This window comes from Pogoniulus pusillus, chromosome 8 (genome assembly GCF_015220805.1).
Source record: "Pogoniulus pusillus isolate bPogPus1 chromosome 8, bPogPus1.pri, whole genome shotgun sequence".
NCBI classification, from domain to species: Eukaryota; Metazoa; Chordata; class Aves; order Piciformes; family Lybiidae; genus Pogoniulus; species Pogoniulus pusillus.
Genome location: NC_087271.1, coordinates 38,884,818 through 38,906,197, shown reverse-complemented (window position 1 = coordinate 38,906,197; position 21,380 = coordinate 38,884,818). Strand labels below are relative to the sequence as shown.

The window sequence follows — 21,380 nt, the reverse complement described above, 5'->3', positions numbered from 1 at the left end:
TTCATAGCATCTGGCCTCCACAGAACTGAAGCTTTGAGTTCATCCAGAAATCAGAGTTACTTCACATGTATGGCAGCAGCAGCAGCTCCCATCTATGAACCTCCTGGCCTCCATGTGACCTGTGCCCCACACCTCCTCTTGATGGCCCCACCACTGCCTTTCCTCTAGCCCTGCTTCAGGGTATCACCTGTGGATTTCTAGCAGAGGGTTGAATGAAGATCTCCATGTAGATTCATAGAATCAGTCAGAGTTGGAAGGGACCACAAGGAGCAGCCAGTTCCAACCCCCCTGCCATGCCCAGGGACACCCTACCCTAGAGCAGCCTGGCCACAGCCTCAGCCAGCCTGGCCTCAAACACCTCCAGCCATGGGGCCTCAACCACCTCCCTGGGCAACCCATTCCAGCCTCTCACCACTCTCAGGCTCAACAACTTCCTCCTCACCTCCAGCCTGACTCTCCCCACCTCCAGCTCTGCTCCATTCCCCCCAGTCCTGTCACTCCCTGACAGCCTAAGAAGTCCCTCCCCAGCTTTTTTGTAGCCCCTTCAGATCCTGGAAGGCCACAAGAAGGTCACCTGGGAGCCTCCTCTTCTGCAGCCTGCACAGCCCCAACTCTTTCAGTCTGTGCTCACAGCAGAGCTGCTGCAGCCTCTGAGCATCCTCCTGGCCCTGCTCTGGACACACTCCAGCATCTCCACATCCCTCTTGGAATGGGGGCTCCAGAACTGGATGCAGTACTGCAGGTGGGGTCTCAGCAGAGCAGAGTAGATGCACCTTCTCTGTCCTCCAGACCTCTGCTAGGCATTCAGACTCAGCCAATTGCTAGTGTCTGTCTTGGCCTTAGTATTTAACATGTGTCCTAGTTCAGGTTTGCTGGGACTCCCCCAAGAGATCCTCCTCTCCCTGGAACAAAACTGGGTGCCCTCCTCTTTCCCCTTTCCCCACTTCCTTCTCTTGGTAGGAATTTGAACTCTCTGAGGCACAGTCTCAAAGTTCAGTAGTGACATCCCAGCACATGAGATCTTGTTAAGGCTGAGGCTCCAAACAGCTGGATGACCAGGTGGGGTTGGTCTCTTCTGCCAGGCAAGCAGCAACAGAAGAAGGGGACAGAGTCTCAAGTTGTGTCAGGGGAGGTCTAGGCTGGATGTTAGGAGGAAGTTGTTGGCAGAGAGAGTGATTGGCATTGGAATGGGCTGCCCAGGGAGGTGGTGGAGTCTCTGTGCCTGGAGGTGTTGAAGCCAAGCCTGGCTGAGGCACTTAGTGCCATGGTCTGGTTGCTTGACCAGGGCTGGATGGTAAGTTGGCCTGGCTGAGCTTGGAGGTCTCTTCCAATCTGGTTGATTCTATGATTCTAAAGCTCCTCTGCCCAGGCTCACTTCATTCCCCTGACACCAAGTGGGATCAGCAAGCCTGGACTTTGGTATCACCTTGGCCTTGAGGCCAGCTCTGGCGATGCTGCTTTGTCTCCACTTCCAGATGTGAAATGCAGCCTTGTTTTGCACTGACCATCTGACATCTGTTGTGATGGTTCAAGTGAGGAGTCCAACAACTTCTTAACGTGACAGACTGGAGTTGTCACACAGCCATAGCCAACACCAAGGCTGAATGGCACCATTGCTGCCTCAACGAGGGGACCAAGGGCCAGCCAGAACACAGGGTGGAAGCTTCCACCTTGAGCCCGTGAGGCAGAGGTGCATGGGTGTGGAGCGGCCAGAAGTGCCACCAAGTGGCCCAGATGTTCCCTTCTGCTGTCTGAATCTCTGAGCTGGGGGTTAATCCCAGCCTCTGGAAGGCTGGAGCGCTCGGGATGGGCTGATGCAAGCTGCTGATGAAGTGTCTGCAGCTCACACTGCTTGGAAGGAGACATTCAGGCAGCTGAAGTGGGCTCTGCTGATGACCAGTCTTGGAAAGCAGACCTCCTGTTTGATTGTCTGCGAGGGTGAAGCATCCAGAGTGGTGGTGACAGGACAAATCACTTGCAGATGACATGGTTTAGTCAGCAGACAGAGTGTTTGTTTCGCTGTTGCTGATGCTCCTTTGAAGTCCTGGATGTGGACCCACGCAGCTGACTCTACCGTGTGGCCATGCTGCCTTCTGTCTCTGCTCACTTGGAGTCAGCCTTCTTGGTGACACTGGCTGCTGGGGTTATGAAAGTGAGTTGCTCCCTCCCAGACTGAGAAGGGCTGCAAGGACTTTGCATAAGGAGAAGAAATGGAGGGACATGGTGCCTGGGAAAGCCATGTAGACGTGGTTCTGAGGGGCATGGTTTAGTGGGGGCCTGGCAGTGCTGGGCTAGTGGGTGGATTTGTAGTCTCTTTCAACCACAGTCACTCTGGGAAGGGCAAGTCATTTTCTAGCAAGCAGTAAGTGATAGTAGGGTTTGATGTGGAGCCCAGTGAGGTCTGGAGGTGTCTATGGGCTTTGAGCCAAAATCTGAGGGATCATATTCAGCACTCTTATTAGGGTAGCTGTGACACGGGAGGAAGAGAGGCAGTCATGGCACCTTGCCTGGGTGCAAGGACCAAGAGTAGTGAGAGGTCAGCTACCTTCTCACAGCTGGAAGACCTGACCAGCTCAGGTAGCTGTCTACAGAGTCAGCACCATGCTAAGCAACCTCATCCTCTTTGCTTTGCTCTGGATGTGAGCCCTGGGGCTGCAGTTGTCATAGAATCATAGAATCAATCAGGTTGGAAGAGAGCTCCAAGCTCAGCCAGCCCAACCTAGCACCCAGCCCTGGCCAATCAACCAGACCATGGCACTAAGTGCCTCAGCCAGGCTCTTCTTGAACACCTCCAGGCACAGTGACTCCACCACCTCCCTGGGCAGCCCATTCCAATGCCAATCACTCTTTCTGCCAACAGCTTCCTCCTAACATCCAGCCTAGACCTCCCCTGCCACAACTTGAGACTCTGTCCCCTTGTTCTGTTGCTGCTTGCCTGGTAGCAGAGCCCAACCCCACCTGGCTACAGCCTCTCTGCAGGCAGCTGCAGACAGCAATGAGCTCTGCCCTGATCCTGCTCTTCTGCAGGCTGCACAACCCCAGCATTGTGCCCCCAGTTCTGCCTATTGGCTCCCAGATCCCCTCTTGTGTCTGGGGTCGGGTAGCTGCAGCAGTGGCTGGTGATGCCATTTGAGTTATTGATGTTGTCCATGCCATGGGATGTGGAAGGATTCACAGCTACACCTTTGTCTGTCACTTGCCTAACACATCAGCAAACCCATCCTTGTGGGGACAGTACAGGACAAGAGAAGAAGCAGGGCCAGGGCAGGGAAGTGGGAGTCACAAGACTAATGCAGTAGGTGCAGCAGCGCCTCCGTGGCGTGGGCGTCTCTGAGCTGCTATGGGGCTGCTCCTCTGAGTGCTTAAGCTTGCAGTGCTGCAGTGGGTCTGGTGTGACCCCTGGGGGCACAACACTGTTCATCCTGGCAGTGTCGGGCTCTGCTCAGCTGCTCTCCACGCTGCCCAGCTCTTGCAGCATCTCTGCTCCCTCCAGGTCCTTAACCGTCTCTGCTTTTCTCTCCTCATACGCTCCTCCTGCCCTCCCCCCCGTGCCGTGTCCATCACTCCCGCTGCCCCCTCACCGTCCATCCCCCCTGGCCTGTCCCCTTGCCCGCCCTCCCTGCAGGAAGGCTGGCCTCATCCTCTCTCAGCTGGGGGACCTCAGCAGCTGGTGCAACGGCCTCCTGCAAGAGCCCAAGATCAGCCTGCAGCGCTCGTCCCTCAAGTACCTCGCCTGCCGCTACAGCGAGATCAAGCCCTATGGGCTCGACTGGTTGGAGCTCAGCCGGGACCTCAAGAAGACGTGCGAGGAGCAGACGCTGAGTGTCCTTTACAATGACTATGGGGACAAGGACTACTGAGGGCTGCCCTCAGGCTGGCCTTCCCCTGGGCACTTGCGAGGGTTTTATACGTGGACCCGTGGAGTGGGGGAGGCTGTGGCTGATGTCTCTGGAGACAAACGTTTGGACCGGGGAGTGCAAGTGGCTGCTCTGCGCAGGACTGACTCAGTATTAGTTTCTTCTTTGACTTGGCCAAAAGCCTTTCTAGTTAGAAGTCTTGTGGGACCCAGTTTTCTTGGTTTTTGTTTTACTCATTTTGCCAAGAGGTTCCTCAGCGCTGGTGGAGAGGGCAGACTGGGAGGGCACAGCCCTCTCCTCCTGCCCCGTCGCTGCCCTGGCTGCGGGGACCATCCCTGAGGGTGGAGGACACTGGTCACGGGAGAAAGACTGTGGCACAGCCGAGACTGGAGAGCAGGCAGTGCAGGGCTGGGAAGAAGGAGGCAGGGCTTATGGGTCAGGCTGAGCTGCCAGTGGTCATGGCTGAGCGAAGCAGCCACTGGGTGGCCAGGAGGGTTGAGCTCGTTTCTGTTTTGCAGCTGGATGAGGCTTGGTGTCGTTGCAGGGCCCGGCTGGCATGGTGTCACCACCTGGGGCGAGGAGACAGGGACACGGGTGAGCCCATCTTCTCAGGTTCTTCTGTCACAGTCAAAGCAAGATGCAGAGCCCTCCATAGCAAAGACAGCTTGGCCTGGGGGCTAGTGGTCAGCTGGACATCCTTAGCTTCCTTTGCAAGGGATGCCAGCCCTAGGAGGCCAACTTCAAACTCCTTTCCATCCTTCTTCACTTCACCCACCACGATAAAAGCTTTGGAGTAACATCAAACTACTGCTGAGGAGAGCCCCAACCAAGAGAGCAGCACCCAGACTGTGGCTGTCTTCTACAAGGCTGGTTTTGGCACCAGCCAACAGGTAGCTCTGGTGTAGCCCAAGGCCCTGCATGACGAGGGGAGCAGGATGTAGCAAAGCCTGCCACGATGGGACAGGATGGTCCTGGAGGTCCTGTTCCCAGAGAGGGCTTCATGACGTGGTGTAGCAGACAGGCTTCTGGGCCCATTGCTTGCTCAGGCTCACACCTGCTGCTCCCACCAGTGACTTCTTTCTTTAACCCAGAGGACTGGAGTGGCTCTGGGACACTGGGCTTGGCTCAGCACAAACTCTTCCCCTCTTACCACTGTGTTGGAGGCAGCAAACGGCTTCCTTTGAGCTTCAGCTTCCAACCTGCTCTGCAGAGGAGGTATTTCTGGACCTTCCAGCTGTGCACCTTTGATCTAGACCAGGAGCCCTACAGATGGATTTGGTTTTGCAATGGCTCTTCAGAGAGAAATTTCCTCTTAATATTTTCAGTCTTGGCAGGAGCAATCTTCAGCCTGTCTCTTATGATTTTCTGTCTCATTCCTCCTCCTCCCAGCCAAGGACATGGCTCCAATGTTTGCATGGTGCTGAGAAGGTGCTGAGATTTTCTGTCTCATTCCTCCTCCTCCCTGCCAAGGACATGGCTCCAACGTTTGCCTGGTGCTGAGAGGGAGGTGACTGAGCTCTGCGGCCAGTCCTGGCCGACAGTGCTGCCGTACCCTATTTGCTCAACAGCAGTTCAGCATCTTCCTGCAGGACCACGGAGTGCTTTGCTCTTCCCTTCTGGTGGGCAGAGCTCTCCTCCAGAAGCAGCTGGTCTGGATCAAGGAGCTGCTGGGAGCAGCCTGTAGCAGTCAGCATTACCTTGGTGTCCCTGTGTCTTATATGTAATGGATGTGTCTAGCAGGGGTCATCAGGCAGATGCCTGCTCTTTGTAAGGAGGAAGTCTGCTGGATTCTTTTGACCTTCCCCCACATGTTTCTCCTTATGTTTTGATGTGCCTGATGCTGCTGAGGGCTTGGGGCTGGGAGCAAGACCATTGCCATCTCCATGCAGAGTTATGGGTGGGCAAGTGAGCTGTTGCTCCTTTTCCTTTCAGCCACCGGCAGTCTCGGCCAAGACCCTTTGGTTTACCCTCCTGCTTTTCCCAGGGGACACTGAGACAACTTTTACCTTCCTCCTGGATGGGCAAAGGGCACCCCCCACTCTGTGCCTCAGAGGGGTGCTTGAAGAAGGGCTGCTCTGGCCCAGACACAAGCTGGTTGCTCACCAAGAAGTACCACTTAGGTGGCCCTTAGCTGAAGCGCAGACTGTTCTCCCTTGGGTAGCAGACTCCTCTCTTCCATTGCTTGCCAGGTGCCACAGCAGGAGCTGGGGCCAGGAGAACCCTGGACACCCCACATGGTCACACCTGCCTGCCTAGGTTACTTCTTCATCCAGCCCCAAGGTTTGTGCTGGAGTTCTGCAGCCGTTTCTGTTCTGCTTCTGCACTTTGTGTTGCAAAGTCCTTGTGTGGCCAACCAAAACCCCGCAGCGGGGCTGGTCTCTGCTCCTTTGGCTCTGGCTTCCCTGTGAGCTGGGGGATGGACCACTCAGAGAGCAAGGGGACAGCCACATGTCCACAGCATCACTGTTGCACTGTTGGATGGACCTTGGCATACCTGTACCAAGATGGACCACACAGTCTACTGGTGGCACTGTGGCCAACCTTGGTGGCCACTGTGATGTTGCCACCCGCCCTGTGCCAGCAGGTCCCGATGCTGTGGTACATCTGTGGGACCATGTTTACAGTGGCCCTGGATTTGGGAAGGCTTCCTTCTTGGTTTCCTTGCTCTGGCTTTGCAGCTCAGAATTTTGCCCACAGTTGGATTTTCTTGCCAAAATCCTTCAACTTTCCAAACTTGCTGTAGGGGCCCAGAGCAGAGTGGGGGTTTGCACCACGGCTGAAGACCTGGCCTTGAAGAGGTGTATTGTATGGGGCTTGTTCACCCAAAGCAGCTGTGGGCAAGCCCCAAGGTGTGCCTTTCCCTGCAGAGATGACACCATCCATGTCTTGTGTGGGATCCTACTGTTGGGTCTGCACAGCACTTTCTCTCTTGGACTCCTGGTTCTTCCCACGCTGCTCAAGCACCCAAAAGCTGGGTGAGGACACCATTTCCCATCCATTTCTGCAACCTTCCTTGCCCTCCTGCCCTCTTTTCTTAGAATGGTAGGGTTGGAAGGGACCTCTGGAGATCTAGTCCAGCATCCCTGCTAACTCAGGTACACCTAGCTCACATTGCACAGGAACAGGACCTGGTAGGTTTTGAGAGTCTCCAGAGGAGACTGGATAACCTTTCTGGGCAGCCTGTTCCAGTGCTCAGTCACCCTCAAAGTAGTTTCTTCTGAAGTTCAAGTAACACCTCCTGTGTTCTGCTATGTACCTTACTGCCCTTTGTCTTATCACTGGCCATCAATGGCAAGATCCCAGCCCCATCCTCCCAACCTCTCTCCTTTAGCTATTTACATGCATTTATAATATCTCATCTCAGTCTTCTCTTTTCCAGGCTGAAGAGCCCCACTCTCTGCTTGTAAGATGCTCCAATCCCCTCATCATTCTCATGGCCCTCTGTTGGACTGTCCCTCTTGAACTGGAGAGCCTGGAACTGGACTCAGTACTCCAGGTGCAGCCTCATCAGGGCTGGGCAGAGCAGGAGGAGAACCTGCTGCTTCTTTTATTTCTGACCTAATGGGCAATCATTCACCTGAGATGAACCTCTGGGTTGTTCCCTTTTCTTTGCTGCCCTCCTCCCCACCCTGTAATAGCATTTCTGCCTTTTTCCTTGTGGTGGAGTTATTTAACATATGAAGATGGTTCAGTCCTTTTCTTTACAAAGATGCCTACAGTTCCTGTTCCTTGGTGTTCTTCTATTAAACCTCTGATGTGATGTTTTACTACTGTAGATTGAAAGTAGGGTGCTTTAGGGAGGGGGGGGTGTGAAGATGGCAAGAAACACAAACCCCTTCCTGGTGACTTTAAAAGCTTAAAGGGAAACGAAACGGTTTATCATCATCATCATCAACAACAACAACAACAGCAGCAGCAACAACAAAAGTCTTTGTGCCACAGTGTCAAACTCCAGATGATAATTCAACTGAGTATTAAAAGGAGCTGTTAGTAATTGGTGGCTCTGGCAGACTGGAGTCTTTGTTTATAGCCTTGCTGCCGTTGATGTCATCCTTTGGGAGCGGATGAAACACTCCCCAAGCCTTTGAACTCGGGTGAGTCTTCACACAAGCTTAGCATTAGCCTGTCTGCCCACTGGGTTAGCCAACTCCCAAAGTTCCACTCAGTTGCACACAGCCAGAGCTGTGTCCCCTGTGCCTTGGCTTGCCCACCTGCTCTGCTGGCCACGGGAAGCTGTAGATGGCTGCAAGAACCGTGGAAGTGCTGGAGGCAAGGCACAGGCTCACAGGACGTGAGGGGTTGGGAGGGACCCAAGGAGATCATCCAGTCCAACCCCCCTGCCAGAGCAGGACAAGACTAACACAGAGCACAGAGGAGCACATCAAGACAGGCCTTGGAAGTCTCCAGAGAAGGAGACTCCACAACCTCTCTGGGCAGCCTGTGCCAGTGCTCTGGGACCCTTACAGCAAAGAAGTTCCTCCTTGTGTTGAGCTGGAACCTCCTGTGCTGCAGCTTACACCCATTGCTCCTTGTCCTATCCCAGGGAGCAGTGAGCAGAGCCTGCATTTACACCTCTTTGGTGAGGGGTTCTCAGTCCTTGCTTTGCACAATCTCCATAGGCACTGGGAATTTAGGAGCAGAGCCTGAGAAACCTCCTTTTAGCCTGCTTTGGTAGGCTATAAGATGAATGGGATGGTGCTGTCTGGTGCTCAGCTGAGAGCTTCCTGGTCCAGCTAGCAGATTTTTGACAGAGGACTGTGAGAGTTGGGATTGTTCAGCCTGGAGAGGGAAAGGGTTGGGATTGTTCAGCCTGGAGAGGGAAAGGGTTGGGATTGTTCAGCCTGGAGAAGAAAAGTGTTGAGATTCTTCAGTCTGGAGAGGAAAAGAGTTGGGATTGTTCAGCCTGGAGAAGAAGAGGGTTGAGATGTTCAGCCTGGAGAGGAAAAGGGTTGGGATTGTTCAGCCTGGAGAGGAAAAGGCTCTGGGGAGATTTTATAGCAGCCTTCCAGTAGCTGAAGGGGGCTACAGGAAAGCTGGAGAGGCACTTTTTATGAGGGCTGGTTGTGATAGGACAAGGGGAATGGATTGAAGGTAGGAGAGATTTAGACTGGATATTAGTAAGTTCTTTCCAGTGAGGGTGGTGAGACACTGGGGCAGGTTGCCCAGGGAGGTTGTGGATGCCCCCTCCCTGGAGGTGTTTAAGACCAGGTTGGATGAGACCTTGAGCTATCTGGTCTAATGGAAGGTGTCCCTGGCCATGGCAGGGCAGGGATTGGAACTAGATGATCTTTGAGGTCTCTTCCAGCCCAAACCATTCTAAGATTCTATGACCAGCAGTACCACAAATATGAAGCAATGTGAAATTCAGTGCTTGGGTGGAGGTGAGAGCTGTGAAGGGCACCTTGGAATTCACCTTCACTGAAGTCCTGTGTCCAGTGCTTAGGCCACTATCACTTGTAGGGGCTGGTCTCTTGGTGAAGGCCACCTGCCCTGCCAGATGGGGTGGGAGAGGTGGGGATTAGTGCAGGCAACCAGACAGGATGCCTGGAAGGCCACAGGATGGGGGGGATTTGGGAGCTGTGGACACAAATCCATAGGAAACCAGACTGCTCAAGGCTCATGGAACAACTTCACTTCTTCTTTTTTCCCCTCTCTTCCCTTCCCACCACTAAATTGCAGGAAAATAAGCTAAAAATACACTCAATACTTTCCTTCTGCTACTTTCCATGCAGTTAAGTGCTGTGGCTGCCACTGGCTCATTGCACAATAACCTGTGGCTGTGGAACAAGAGATGAAGAGGAGAAGGAGAAGGAGGAGGGCTGCGTGGCAGCGGGGCACGTAGGCGCAATCCTGAGCCGCTGAGGAAGGAGGTCTTGGTGCAGCTGCTTCATCACCTCTCCACCACAGCACAGTCTCCTCAGCAGGTTATCTGTCTTGCAAGCATTGGAGGGGCTGGAGAAAGCCACCCAAAAATGGTGGAGTGGATCATCAGCACAATGGCAGCTGCTCAGGAAGAGCTTGGTAACGTGCCTATGCGTTAGGTTGCTTCTGGTGAGGGTGGATGTCCTCTCTAGAGCAGAGCCCATGGCTTGCTTTGCTGGTTGGGTTGCTGTTGGCCAGCAGTCCTTGTTCATCCTCAAGAAAGCAGGTACCAGCATGGATTGCTGCATTTCCCCAAGGTCTTGGTGGCTGCCTCATTTCTCCTCCACTGTCATCTCCTCCATCATAATAGAGGAGGGACCACAGGGATGCTCAGAGGGCTGCAGCAGCTCTGCTGTGAGCACAGACTGAAAGAGTTGGGGCTGTGCAGGCTGGAGCAGAGGAGGCTCCCAGGTGACCTTCTTGTGGCCTTCCAGCATCTGAAGTGGCCTACAAAAAAGCTGGGGAGGGACTTCTTAGGCTGTCAGGGAGTGACAGGACTGGGGGGAATGGAGCAAAGCTGGAGGTGGGGAGAGTCAGAGTGGAAGTGAGGATGAAGTTGTTGAGCCTGAGAGTGGTGAGAGGCTGGAATGGGTTGCCCAGGGAGGTGGTTGAGGCCCCATGGCTGGAGGTGTTTGAGGCCAGGCTGGCTGAGGCTGTGGCCAGGCTGCCCTAGGGTAGGGTGTCCCTGGGCATGGCAGGGGAGTTGGAACTGGCTGCTCCTTGTGGTCCCTTTCCAACCCTGACTGATTCTGTGGTTCTGTGATTCTATAATGTCTGACAAAGCCAATTTGTGTTGCTGCAACTGCCACCATTTTGCTGTGTGTCCTCTTCACCTTGGAGATTCCCTGCTTGGCATCCCCTGCCTTGAGGCTTGGTGTTTGGCAGAAAGGAGGGGGTGGAAAACAGCTCTTGACTTGGCTGCTACCACAGAAGGCTGGACGTTTTGTTTCAAGGAGGGGGTGAGGTTATTTTGTCAGGGCCTATTGTGACAGGACAAGAGATGATCATAAAATCACAGAATCAGCCAGGCTGGAAGAGACCTCCAAGCTCAGCCAGCCCAACCCAGCACCCAGCCCTGGCCAATCAACCAGACCATGGCACTAAGTGCCTCAGCCAGGCTTGGCTTCAACATCCCCAGGGACAGCAACTCCACCACCTCCCTGGGCAGCCCATTCCAATGCCAATCACTCTCTCTGACAACAACTTCCTCCTAACATCCAGCCTAGACCTCCCCTGGCACAGCTTCAGACTCTGTTCCCTTGTTCTGTTGCTGCTTGCCTGGCAGCAGAGCCCAACCCCAACTGGCTACAGCCTCCCTGCAGGCAGCTGTAGGCAGCAAGATGAGTGGGCTGTCCCCAGGAGGAATACAACCTCTTTGATTCTGGGCATCTCCATGCCAGCCCCAGTCTCTTTGGTGCAAGGCCCAGCACTGGAGGCAGCTTTTCCTGCCTGCCCCTCTGCCTGGCATCCTCATACATGCTCTGGTGCAGGCAGCCAGGAGGACCCAGGGCTTGCTGGGGTCTCCTTTGCTTCCAGCAGCACCCCTAAGCACCTCTGTGTTTCAATCAGGGCTGGCAACACATGGCTCTGGTTGCCAGTCACAGGCAGGATGCCTCATCCATGGTGAGGAGGGAAGGTTGTGCAATGCACCCAGCTGCCCAGGGATGGATCTTGTCCCCAGGTGCTTCCTGCTTGCCCAGACACCACTGCAGCAGCAGACATCCCATGTTACACACTTCTGCTCCTAGTTTCTCAGCTCATCTTTCCTTCTCTAGCCCCTTGGTGTGTTTGTCAGCTCCACAGGAGGAAATCTGGGATTTCATTGATTTCCAGAGCCTTGGCATGCTCCCCAGGAGCCCTCCAGCCCCCATCCTGCTGCAGGTGCTTGTGGTTTTCAGTCCTTTCCCATCTTTCCACCTCCTCAGCCATGAGTCACCTTCTCCAACTGCTTGCACGTGGCAGAGGAAAGAGGAAACAGCAGCTAGCATGACTTTGGCCCTTTTAAACCCTACTCTGAGGTGTGCAATGCTAAAGGAGCAACTCCAGGAACCATCTTGTCCATCTTTGATGGGGGAAGGGGCTCAAAACCATCCCCTGAACTAGTCCCATCAGAAATGCAGCCTGGATTCTGTTAGCTGCCACTCATATTGGCTTGCTCTTAGAAACTAAGAAGACAGACCTGGAGCACAGCCCTGTGAGGAGAGGCTGAGGGAGCTGGGGGTGTGCAGCCTGCAGAAGAGGAGGCTCAGGCAGAGCTCATTGCTGTCTGCAGCTCCCTGAAGGGAGGCTGTAGCCAGGTGGGGTTGGGCTCTTCTGATAGGCACCCAGCCACAGAAGAAGGGGACAGAGTCTGAAGTTGTGTCAGGGCAGGTCTAGGCTGGATGTGAGGAGGAAGTTGTTGTCAGAGAGAGTGATTGGCATTGGAATGGGCTGCCCAGGGAGGTGGTGGAGTCTCTGTGCCTGGAGGTGTTGAAGCCAAGCCTGGCTGAGGCACTTAGTGCCATGGTCTGGTTGCTTGGCCAGGGCTGGGTGCTAGGTTGGGCTGGCTGAGCTTGGAGGTCTCTTCCAGCCTGGCTGATTCTATGATTCTGTGACTTCTTTCTCAGTGCTGTTTTCTGTGCTGAGTTCAAACTGTCTTATAAAAAGGAAAGGTGAAAAAAAAACCCTAATCCACAACACAGGCTCCAGAACACTTGAGCAGGGCAGAAGTGGGAAGAAGGAAAAACTCACACTCTCCTTTCCTCCTCCCCCCAGGAAAGTAAGTTTTTCCTCCCAGTAAACCATGCTGCAGGTCCAAAGAGGTGAACACAGGGCAAGCTGCTCCCATAGACTTCCAGAATCCCAGAAGGGTAAGGATTGGAAGGGACCTCTGGGGATGACCTAATCCACTCCCCCTCTGCTAAAGCAGGGTCACCTAGAGCAGGTGAAGCCCATTGCTTTGTCCCAATAGAGGCTGTTGTGGCTTTGTGACTCCCTGTCTGGCACTGTAGGAGACCTGGCAGGCTGCAAGATATTGGGAATGGGAACTGGAACAGGCAGAGCCTCTTAGGGGGAGATTCTGCCCCCCCAGCCTCAAGCTGTCCCTCCATGTGCCACTGGTATGAGAGCCTTCCAGTGCAGGGCATGGTGAACTTTCAAACCTGGCCCAGGTGCTCCAGATGCCTCTGGTCTGCAGGATGCTCAGGTATGGCCAGAGATGCCACAGGGCTGCAGCAGGCCCCACAAGCTGGGTTGCTTCTTTCAGTGCTGCAAATCCCATTTTTCCAGAGCACCAGAACCACTCCTGTGGCAGAGCAGGGCAGCTGTGGGCATCTTCAAAGCAAGCTCCTAACTCATCAGGACACTGTGGATGTCCTCTGCCTTGGTGGCACAAAGATGGTTGTGGGATTTGAGGACATCTGTGGGAGACAGTTCAGCTGGTACCATGGCAGTGGCACCACCTGGTCACTGAGGTGACTAGAGATGGGTGCCTTGGGCTCACCACCATCAGCAGAGAGGCTGGAGCTGGCTGCAGGGCAGCTGTGGGCATCTTCAGAGCGAACTAACTCATTAGGACACTGTGGATGTCTTCTGCCTTGGTGATGTGAGGTGTTTGTGGGATCTGAGACCATCTGTGGGAGACAGTTCTGCTGGTACTATGGCAGTGGCATCAGCTGGTCACTGAGGTAACTAGAGATGGGTGCCTTGGGCTCACCACCATCAGTGGAGAGGCTGGAGCTGGCTGCAGGGGCACTGTGGCAGGAGCACTCAGCCGGGTCAGGGCTCTCTGATGGTTCTCTGTATGTACAAAGCTTAGCTGGTTGCTTAAAAAAAAACAAAGAAGCCATCCTCAAGCAACAATAAAAAGGTCACCCAAATGTTTAAGCACTTTCTCCTCCTTTTCTTCATTGCATTTGTGTTTAACTCTCTTGCCAGGGTGCTACAGGGCACAGCTCACGAGCTCCAGCGAGCCCCCTCCTGCTCCTCGTCCCCAGGGAGGTGCTGTGTGAGCACATGCACATGGTTTGGGTTTTCCCTACCTGTAAGGTGAGTTAATTACAAAGTGATTGACAAGGGATTTGGTTTGTGGCATAACCAGCAGAAGACAACCAGCAAAAGTGTCCTCACAGGCACTGGATCCCTAAAAGCTGCCTAAGGATGGCACTGGAGGTATGTGTGTGTGTGTGTGTGTCCTGTCCCAGCCCACAGCCCACAGCCCAAAGGAGGGGGCTTAATGAGTCACTCTGATATGGGTCAAGAACTGGCTGAAGAGCTGGGCCCAGAGAGTGGTGGTGAATGGTGCCACATCCAGCTGGCAGCTGGCACCAGTGCTGTGCCCCAAGGATCAGTGCTGGGCACAGTCCTGTTCAGTATTATTAGTGATGATCTGGACAAGGGGATTGAGTCCAGCATCAGTCAGTTTGCAGATGACACCAAGCTAGGAGCAGCTGTGGAGCTGTTGGAGGGTAGGAGAGCCCTGCAGAGGGACCTGGCCAGGCTGGATGGGTGGGCAGAGGCCAATGGGATGAGACTGAACAAGGCCAAGTGCAGGGTTCTGCACTTTGGCCACAACAACCCCAAGCAGCACTCCAGGCTGGGGCCAGAGTGGCTGAGAGCAGCCAGGCAGAGAGGGAGCTGGGGGTGCTGGGAGAGAGGAGCTGAAGCTGAGGCAGCAGTGCCCAGGTGGGCAGCAGAGCCAATGGCATCCTGGGCTGGCTCAGGAGCAGTGTGGGCAGCAGGACAAGGGAGGTTCTTGTGCCCCTGTGCTCAGCACTGCTCAGGCCACCCCTTGAGTGCTGTGTCCAGTTCTGGGCTCCTGAATTCAAGAGAGATGTTGAGGTGCTGGAAGGTGCCCAGAGAAGGGCAGCAAGGCTGGGGAGGGGCCTGGAGCAGAGCCCTGTGAGGAGAGGCTGAGGGAGCTGGGGGTGTGCAGCCTGCAGAAGAGGAGGCTCAGGGCAGAGCTCATTGCTGTCTGCAGCTCCCTGAAGGGAGGCTGTAGCCAGGTGGGGTTGGGCTCTGCTGCCAGGCAGCCAGCAACAGAAGAAGGGGACAGAGTCTCAAGTTGTGCCAGGGGAGGTTGAGGCTGGATGTTAGGAGGAAGTTGTTGTCAGAGAGAGTGATTGGCATTGGAATGGGCTGCCCAGGGAGGTGGTGGAGTCTCTGTGCCTGGAGGTGTTGAAGCCAAGCCTGGCTGAGGCACTTAGTGCCATGGTCTGGTTGCTTGGCCAGGGCTGGGTGCTAGGTTGGGCTGGCTGAGCTTGTAGGTCTCTTCCAACCTGGCTGATTCTTTGACTCTGGGCTGGAGGAATCTGTGGTCTGGGGCAGAGGAGGGCACATGGGGCCAAGGATGGTAGAAGCAGCCAAACACCTCCCTCCCCATAGCTTGGCCCTTCTTGGGGTGCAGTGAGAGGTGAGAGGAGGAGGAGGAGGAGGAGAAGATTATTTATTTTTCATAGATTTTTATAAAAAATAATCATCAAATACAAAAAAATAAAAATAGCAGCAGCAGCCTCCCTTGTGGATAAAGCCCCAGAGGGGACACAAACAGCTCAGTGTCACTAGAGAAGGACAACAGCTTGGTACACAGAAGCGCTCCGGCCACGAGCAGCACAAATGTCCATCAGCCACGGCAGCACCTCTGCTCCACTGCCTCCCCACCTGTCCCCTGGCCGTGGGGCATGGTCCCTTTCCCTGTGCCCACTGCTCAGCAGGGATGCATGCTTGCAGAGATCAGGATTTACACAGCATCACAGAACGGGTTGGGTTGGAAGGGACCTTAAAGATCAGCCAGTTCCAACCCCCTGCTATAGCCAGGGACACCTCCCACTAGCCCAGGTCGCTCGAGGCCTCATCCAGCCTAGCCTTGAACACCTCCAGGGAGGGGGCATCCATGACCTTCCCTGGGCAACCTGTGCCAGTGTCTAACCACCCTCACTGGAAAGAATTTCTTCCTAATAGCCAGTCCAAATCTCACCTCCTCACGCTTCAAACCATCCCTCCTCATCCTATCACTGTTAACAGCCTGTAAAAAGTCCCTCCCCAGCTTTCTTGTAGCCCACTTCTGTGGTGGAAGGCTGCTATAAGGTCCCCCTGGAGCCTTCTTTTTGCACCTGTGCCCATAGGGCAGGTGCTTCTGCTCCCTGATCATCTTCATGCCATCATCTTGTCACACCAAAAGGGTTAAAGTTTGGTGTTTACATAGACAGCCAAGCAACACCAGCTCCAGGTAAGGGAGAGGTTGGCAGGGCAAGATATTGAGACTTGAGAGTCTTTTCCTCATCCCTTTCCTCCACTGTCCTTTCCATCCAGGGGCTGCCATGCTCCCTTGCCCCACTGGCACCCCAAGATGGCATCTCCTCTCTGCTGGTAGAGCAGGATGTCTTCCTGGGGACATTTAGGCTAGAAAAGCCTCCCAAGTTTGTTGTTTTATTGGGTGCTTTTTTGTTTGCTTGCTGGTTTCTTTGGTTTGGTCATTTCCTTGTACTCTTTGAGGGCTTTGGGGTTTGGTTTTTTGATTGAAAAGTGGAGCTCTTGTCGTAAACCTGCAGCTCTCTGCCAAACTGAGAGAGCCTTCAGAGGAAAGCCCCCAGGTGTTGCCACTCTGCCTAGCAGGAACAGCAGTGCCAGCGTGTCCCTGGTGCAAGAAGAGATGCAGGGGGGAGGGGGGCATTGTTGTGCCCCATGTTTCCCTGCCTAGACCTGCCATGGGGGTGATGAGCACACTCAGGACCAGGGAAGGGCTTAAAGAAAACCAAAGCATCTCTTTCACGGAACGTCCAGACACTTCTGCCCCTCTGCTCCTGTCCTCCAGGGAAGGAGCTGGCTGTGCAGAAGAGAGGGGAGGCAGCGGCAGGCGAAGGATGCCTTGGAATTCCCCGCTCTCTCCACACCGTGTCACCCTCTCTCCATCACTGCTGCACCGGCCACAACCTGACTTGGAGCCTGGCTCCACCAGCACAAGCCTTGGCGGAGGCAGCAGCCAGGCAGCCTGGGGCCTCTTGCTCCCTTGAGTACATCTCAGTCCTTGCTCTTACTCTGTGGTCCCCTCCTCTGCTCTTCTCTCTTCGCAGCACAAGAGCATGAGTGGCAACTCCAGCTGGAGCCAGGCACCTTGTCTACCCATTGCTTCTGTGGGGTTGGGCCCAGCTTGCCAAGCTGAGCTTCTGAGAATCAGCTGTGAGGAGGCAAAGTTTCCAGCTGGGCTTCTTTGGGGCTAGAAGTGACACAAGAGTTTCACTTGGTGCCTACGGGAGCAGAAGACTTGTGGAAGTCAAGCACTGCGTGGTCACCGTGGAGGTAGGACCAAGGCAAACCTCAGTCTCCTGACAGCTCCTTTGGATCCTGTCTCTCCTTGCACCACAGGGTCTGATCTTCCCTGAGAATCGTTGACAGCACCCTTGCAGCTCATGCTTGGCAAGGAGCCCTGGGGGAAGAAGAGCCTGCCTCATTGTCCTTCCTTCAGAGCACCACACAGCTCCTGTGGCCTGCCCACTACGGCTCTTGTCTAGCTGGGTGCACAGTGGCCAAGGGGACTAAGGCAGGGAGGGACTTTGCTTTGAGTGGCTTTGCTTCTACCGCCCATGCAGTGACCCTGATGGACACACAACCCTGCCCAGAGGGCTCTGACACAATGGGGTGCCCATGGTGCTGTTTGGTGCTCCAGCACTGACTGAGCTTGCCATGCTTGCTGGGACGATACCAGGGCATCATTTCTTCTCCCTGACCCCCAACCTTAAGCAGATTGAGGCAAAAGCCCAGCAAGGGCAAACCTTGGTGCCTGCTGGATGCCAAAAGCACCTGCAGCCTTCACACCACCTGCCTGGGGAGCTGGCTCCTGGCCTGAGCATTTGGCTTCTCTTTCTCTCTCTCTCTCTGTCCTCCTTCCAGCTCCTCCTCAGCAAGGAGGGGGAAATTCCCTGTGCTTTTCCCAAGGGTTTGTACTTCACAGCAGCATGGGGGTGTGACAAAGGAGATCCTTTCTCAGCTTCATCGGGAGCAAAGAAAATATAATATATATTTATATATATATATTATATATATATGTATATGTATAGAATCAAGTTTAAATATCTGCAGAGAGCTCACAACTACCTCAGCCTTGCTAAAAGAAGCCTGTACAGTGGCGGGGCTCGGGGTGCAGAGTGCCAAACTCCAGAGCAGACAGACAGACAGACACCCAGACCGTGACAGATGTCCGTGGCACCACCTGGGCTCTGGGCGTGGACCCCAGCCCTGCGTGGGGCTGAGGCTGTGCGGGGCCCTTGGCTGAACCCTTCCCCACCTCCTGGTTGGGTTCGGGAGGGAGCAGCGATGGGGAGGGGACCGCCAGGCGCCTCTGGCCTCTCGGCTCCATGCGCAGTCACCGCGTCCCTGCCCGGCTCTCTCCCTCCAGCCTCCTGCCGCTCCCCAGCGGCCCCAGGCGCTGCCCCTTCGCTCCTCCGGTGCTCGCCTTGACCGAGAGAGGCCCCTTGGTGATGCTGCTACTGGTTCTCCTCGGCCGCCGGGTCACGGCAGGTGCACTCGTCCTGGTCGCAGTCAGCGGCGAAGGGGATCACCTGGGAGGAGCAAGGGGAAAGACAACCTGGGTCAGCAGCTGCTATCTGCAGAAGATTGCAGAGTCCCAAGCAGGACAGTCCTGGAAGGACCAAGGGGAAAGACAACCTGGGTCAGCAGCTGCTGTCTGCAGAAGATTGCAGAGTCCCAAGCAGGATAGCCCTGGAAGGACCAAGGGGAAAGACAACCTGGGTCAGCAGCTGCTATCTGCAGAAGACTGCAGAGTCCCAAGCAGGACAGTCCTGGAAGGACCAAGGGGAAACACAACCTGGGTCAGCAGCTGCTATCTGCAGAAGATTGCAGAGTCCCAAGCAGGACAGTCCTGGAAGGACCAAGGGGAAACACAACCTGGGTCAGCAGCTGCTATCTGCAGAAGATTGCAGAGTCCCAAGCAGGATAGCCCTGGAAGGACCAAGGGGAAAGACAACCTGGGTCAGCAGCTGCTATCTGCAGAAGACTGCAGAGTCCCAAGCAGGACAGTCCTGGAAGGACCAAGGGGAAACACAACCTGGGCCAACAGCTGCTATCTGCAGAAGATTGCAGGGTCCCAGGCAGGATAGCCCTGGGAGTACCTTCATAGAGCAGCTGCTGACTTAACCAGCCAGGAGCTCATGGAGGTCCTTGGAGCCCTTCTCCACCAACGACAGAAGCCTCTTGGCTGTCTCTGCAATGGACTCTGCTGCTTGCTAACAGGGACCTGTGTAAATGCCTCCTGGAAGCCTTGTGGGGCTCACAGCTAGAGCAGGCTCTGCAGGGAGCTCAGTGCTCCATCCCTGCCCTGGAGAAGGGCTAGCATGGCTCACAGATGCAAACTGTGGCTTGTCTTCTGGCCTGGCATAAGCCAGCTGGGCCATGACCACTGACACTGTCTCTTTTCTAATGATAGCCACAGATTGCTACATCTTTTGTCTTCTTTTTTTCTTTCTTCCTTTTTTCCTTCCTCTTTTCCATCTTTTTTTTTCTTTTTCTTTTTTTTTTTTTTTTCTTAAGGGACACTTTTATCTCTGACCATTGGCAGCCAATGGGATGAGACTGAACAAGGCCAAGTGCAGGGTTCTGCACTTTGGCCACAACAACCCCAAGCAGCACTACAGGCTGGGGCCAGAGTGGCTGAGAGCAGCCAGGCAGAGAGGGAGCTGGGGGTGCTGGGAGAGAGGAGCTGAAGCTGAGGCAGCAGTGCCCAGGTGGGCAGCAGAGCCAATGGCATCCTGGGCTGGCTGAGGAGCAGTGTGGGCAGCAGGACAAGGGAGGTTCTTGTGCCCCTGTGCTCAGCACTGCTCAGGCCACCCCTTGAGTGCTGTGTCCAGTTCTGGGCTCCTGAATTCAAGAGAGATGTTGAGGTGTTGGAAGGTGTTTGGAGAAGGGCAAGGAAGCTGTTGAGGGTCCTGGAGCACAGCCCTGTGAGGAGAGGCTGAGGGAGCTGGGGGTGTGCAGCCTGCAGCAGAGGAGGCTCAGGGCAGAGCTCATTGCTGTCTGCAGCTGCCTGCAGGGAGGCTGTAGCCAGGTGGGGTTGGGCTCTGCTGCCAGGCAAGCAGCAACAGAAGAAGGGGACAGAGTCTCAAGTTGTGGCAGGGGAGGTCTAGGCTGGATGTTAGGAGGAAGTTCCTGGCAGAGAGAGTGATTGGCACTGGAATGGGCTGCCCAGGGAGGTGGTGGAGTCGCTGTCCCTGGAGGTGTTGAAGCCAAGCCTGGCTGAGGCACTTAGTGCCATGGTCTGGTTGATTGGGCAGGGCTGGGTGCTAGGTTGGACTGGCTGAGCTTGGAGCTCTCTTCCAGCCTGCTTGATTCTATGATCCCTGGCTCCCCTCTACCCCTGCAAGCTCTCTACACCCCTGTAGGGATGCTTTGGTCTGGCCTGTACTGTTGCTGGCACTGCAGAGACTCCACAGTCCCCTAGAAGGGGGCTCTGGTTCAAGCTGTCTACAGCCCAAGTTTTCTTCTGAGCTTTTTCCTTCTCGTTAACTTGCAGCTCAAATTTTGCTACCATGGTTTAGCTTGAGTCTTGTGCCTCCCTAGAGAGAAATGTCCCCTGGTAGGTGTGAGGCATTTGGGCTAGGGAGGGCAGTGCTCAGGCACCTCTAGATTTCAGTTTTTCTTTGCCTCCTGCAAGAAAAGTCTTTCCTGACCATGTCTGAGCCTGTCCTTTTAAGTTACTCCTGGCTTCTCCAGGCCCAGCAAAGCATGAAGCTCCCTTGCCTTGTCTTCTGCACCTCTTGGAGGATCTCAAGGATCAATGCTGATCAGGATCTAAAGGGTGGGTGTCAAGGGGTTAGGGCCTGTTGCTGGAACCCAGGAGGTTCCAGCCAACCAGGAGGAAGAAATTCTATGCTTTGAGGTTTCTGGAGCCCTGGAGCAGGCTGCCCAGAGATGTTGTGGAGTCTCCTTCTCTGGAGAGATTCCAAACCCAGCTGGCCATGGTGATCCTGGACAACTTGCTGTAAGTGACTCTGTTTTAGCAGAGGAGTTGGGCTGGACCATCTCCAGAGGTCACTTCCAACCCTCACCATGCTGGAATTCTGTGCTTTTCACACTTTTCACAGCCTGGGCTAGAGAGAAGCTGGAGTCATTTGTGTAGTGGTTACATATTCCTGACAGAGACCTGCTGGAGGCTTGTGCCACAGCAGAGCTGGGAGCTAGGGTGAAGCAAGCTGGGGCTGGAGTGGGTTTTTAGTGTTTAAACCCCATGTAGCTGACAGAGACCTGCTGGAGGCTTGTGCCACAGCAGAGCTGGGAGCTAGGGTGAAGCAAGCTGGGGCTGGGGTCTCCTGAGAGCCCTGGTACTGAATCTCTCCACCTTCCACTGCAAGCCCATCCTTTGCTTTGGCCAGAGCCCCAGCTAGCTCAGACCTCCTGAGAGCCATGCCTTGCTCTGAGATGTCATGATGCTGCTGTGGAGGTTTCACTCATCACCTGGGTGTAAAGCCTTTTCTCTCCTATCTCAACAGGATCTTCCCAGGATTTTATTTTTCCTTTTCCCTCTGTGATGAAAGGAAAAATGATTCAAGCTTCACAACAAAGATGAGAAGATCCAAATACACATATTTTTGCCATGAGAAATTATCTCATGCT

General features: G+C 54.7%; 2 protein-coding genes across 6 annotated transcripts in view; one reads left to right on the top strand and one right to left on the bottom strand.

Annotated features, from left to right (window-relative positions):
- Window positions 1-14,054, top strand: part of ASTN1 (astrotactin 1) — a 90,690-nt gene extending 76,636 nt beyond the window's left edge. Inside the window, exons 23-24 of one of the 5 annotated variants that reach the window (XR_010303140.1) lie at window positions 3,626-4,451; window positions 7,237-7,851. Coding sequence is in view for 4 of the 5 variants with exons in the window: in XM_064148126.1 (XP_064004196.1) it covers window positions 3,626-3,860 (235 nt within the window). In the remaining variant the exon portion in view is untranslated. Of the gene's footprint in view, window positions 1-3,625; window positions 7,852-9,589; window positions 10,810-13,694 lie in introns of those variants that run through there. The other 4 variants (XM_064148127.1, XM_064148129.1, XM_064148128.1 and 1 more) reach the window with 4 other exon arrangements.
- Window positions 14,055-17,757: 3,703 nt separating this feature from the next.
- The window catches only part of PAPPA2 (pappalysin 2), a 132,632-nt gene continuing 129,009 nt past the window's right edge, over window positions 17,758-21,380 (bottom strand). The window contains exon 22 of the mRNA XM_064148125.1: window positions 17,758-18,313. Within this exon, the coding sequence (XP_064004195.1) occupies window positions 18,239-18,313 (75 nt within the window). The 3' untranslated portion in view covers window positions 17,758-18,238. The remainder of the gene's footprint in view (window positions 18,314-21,380) is intronic.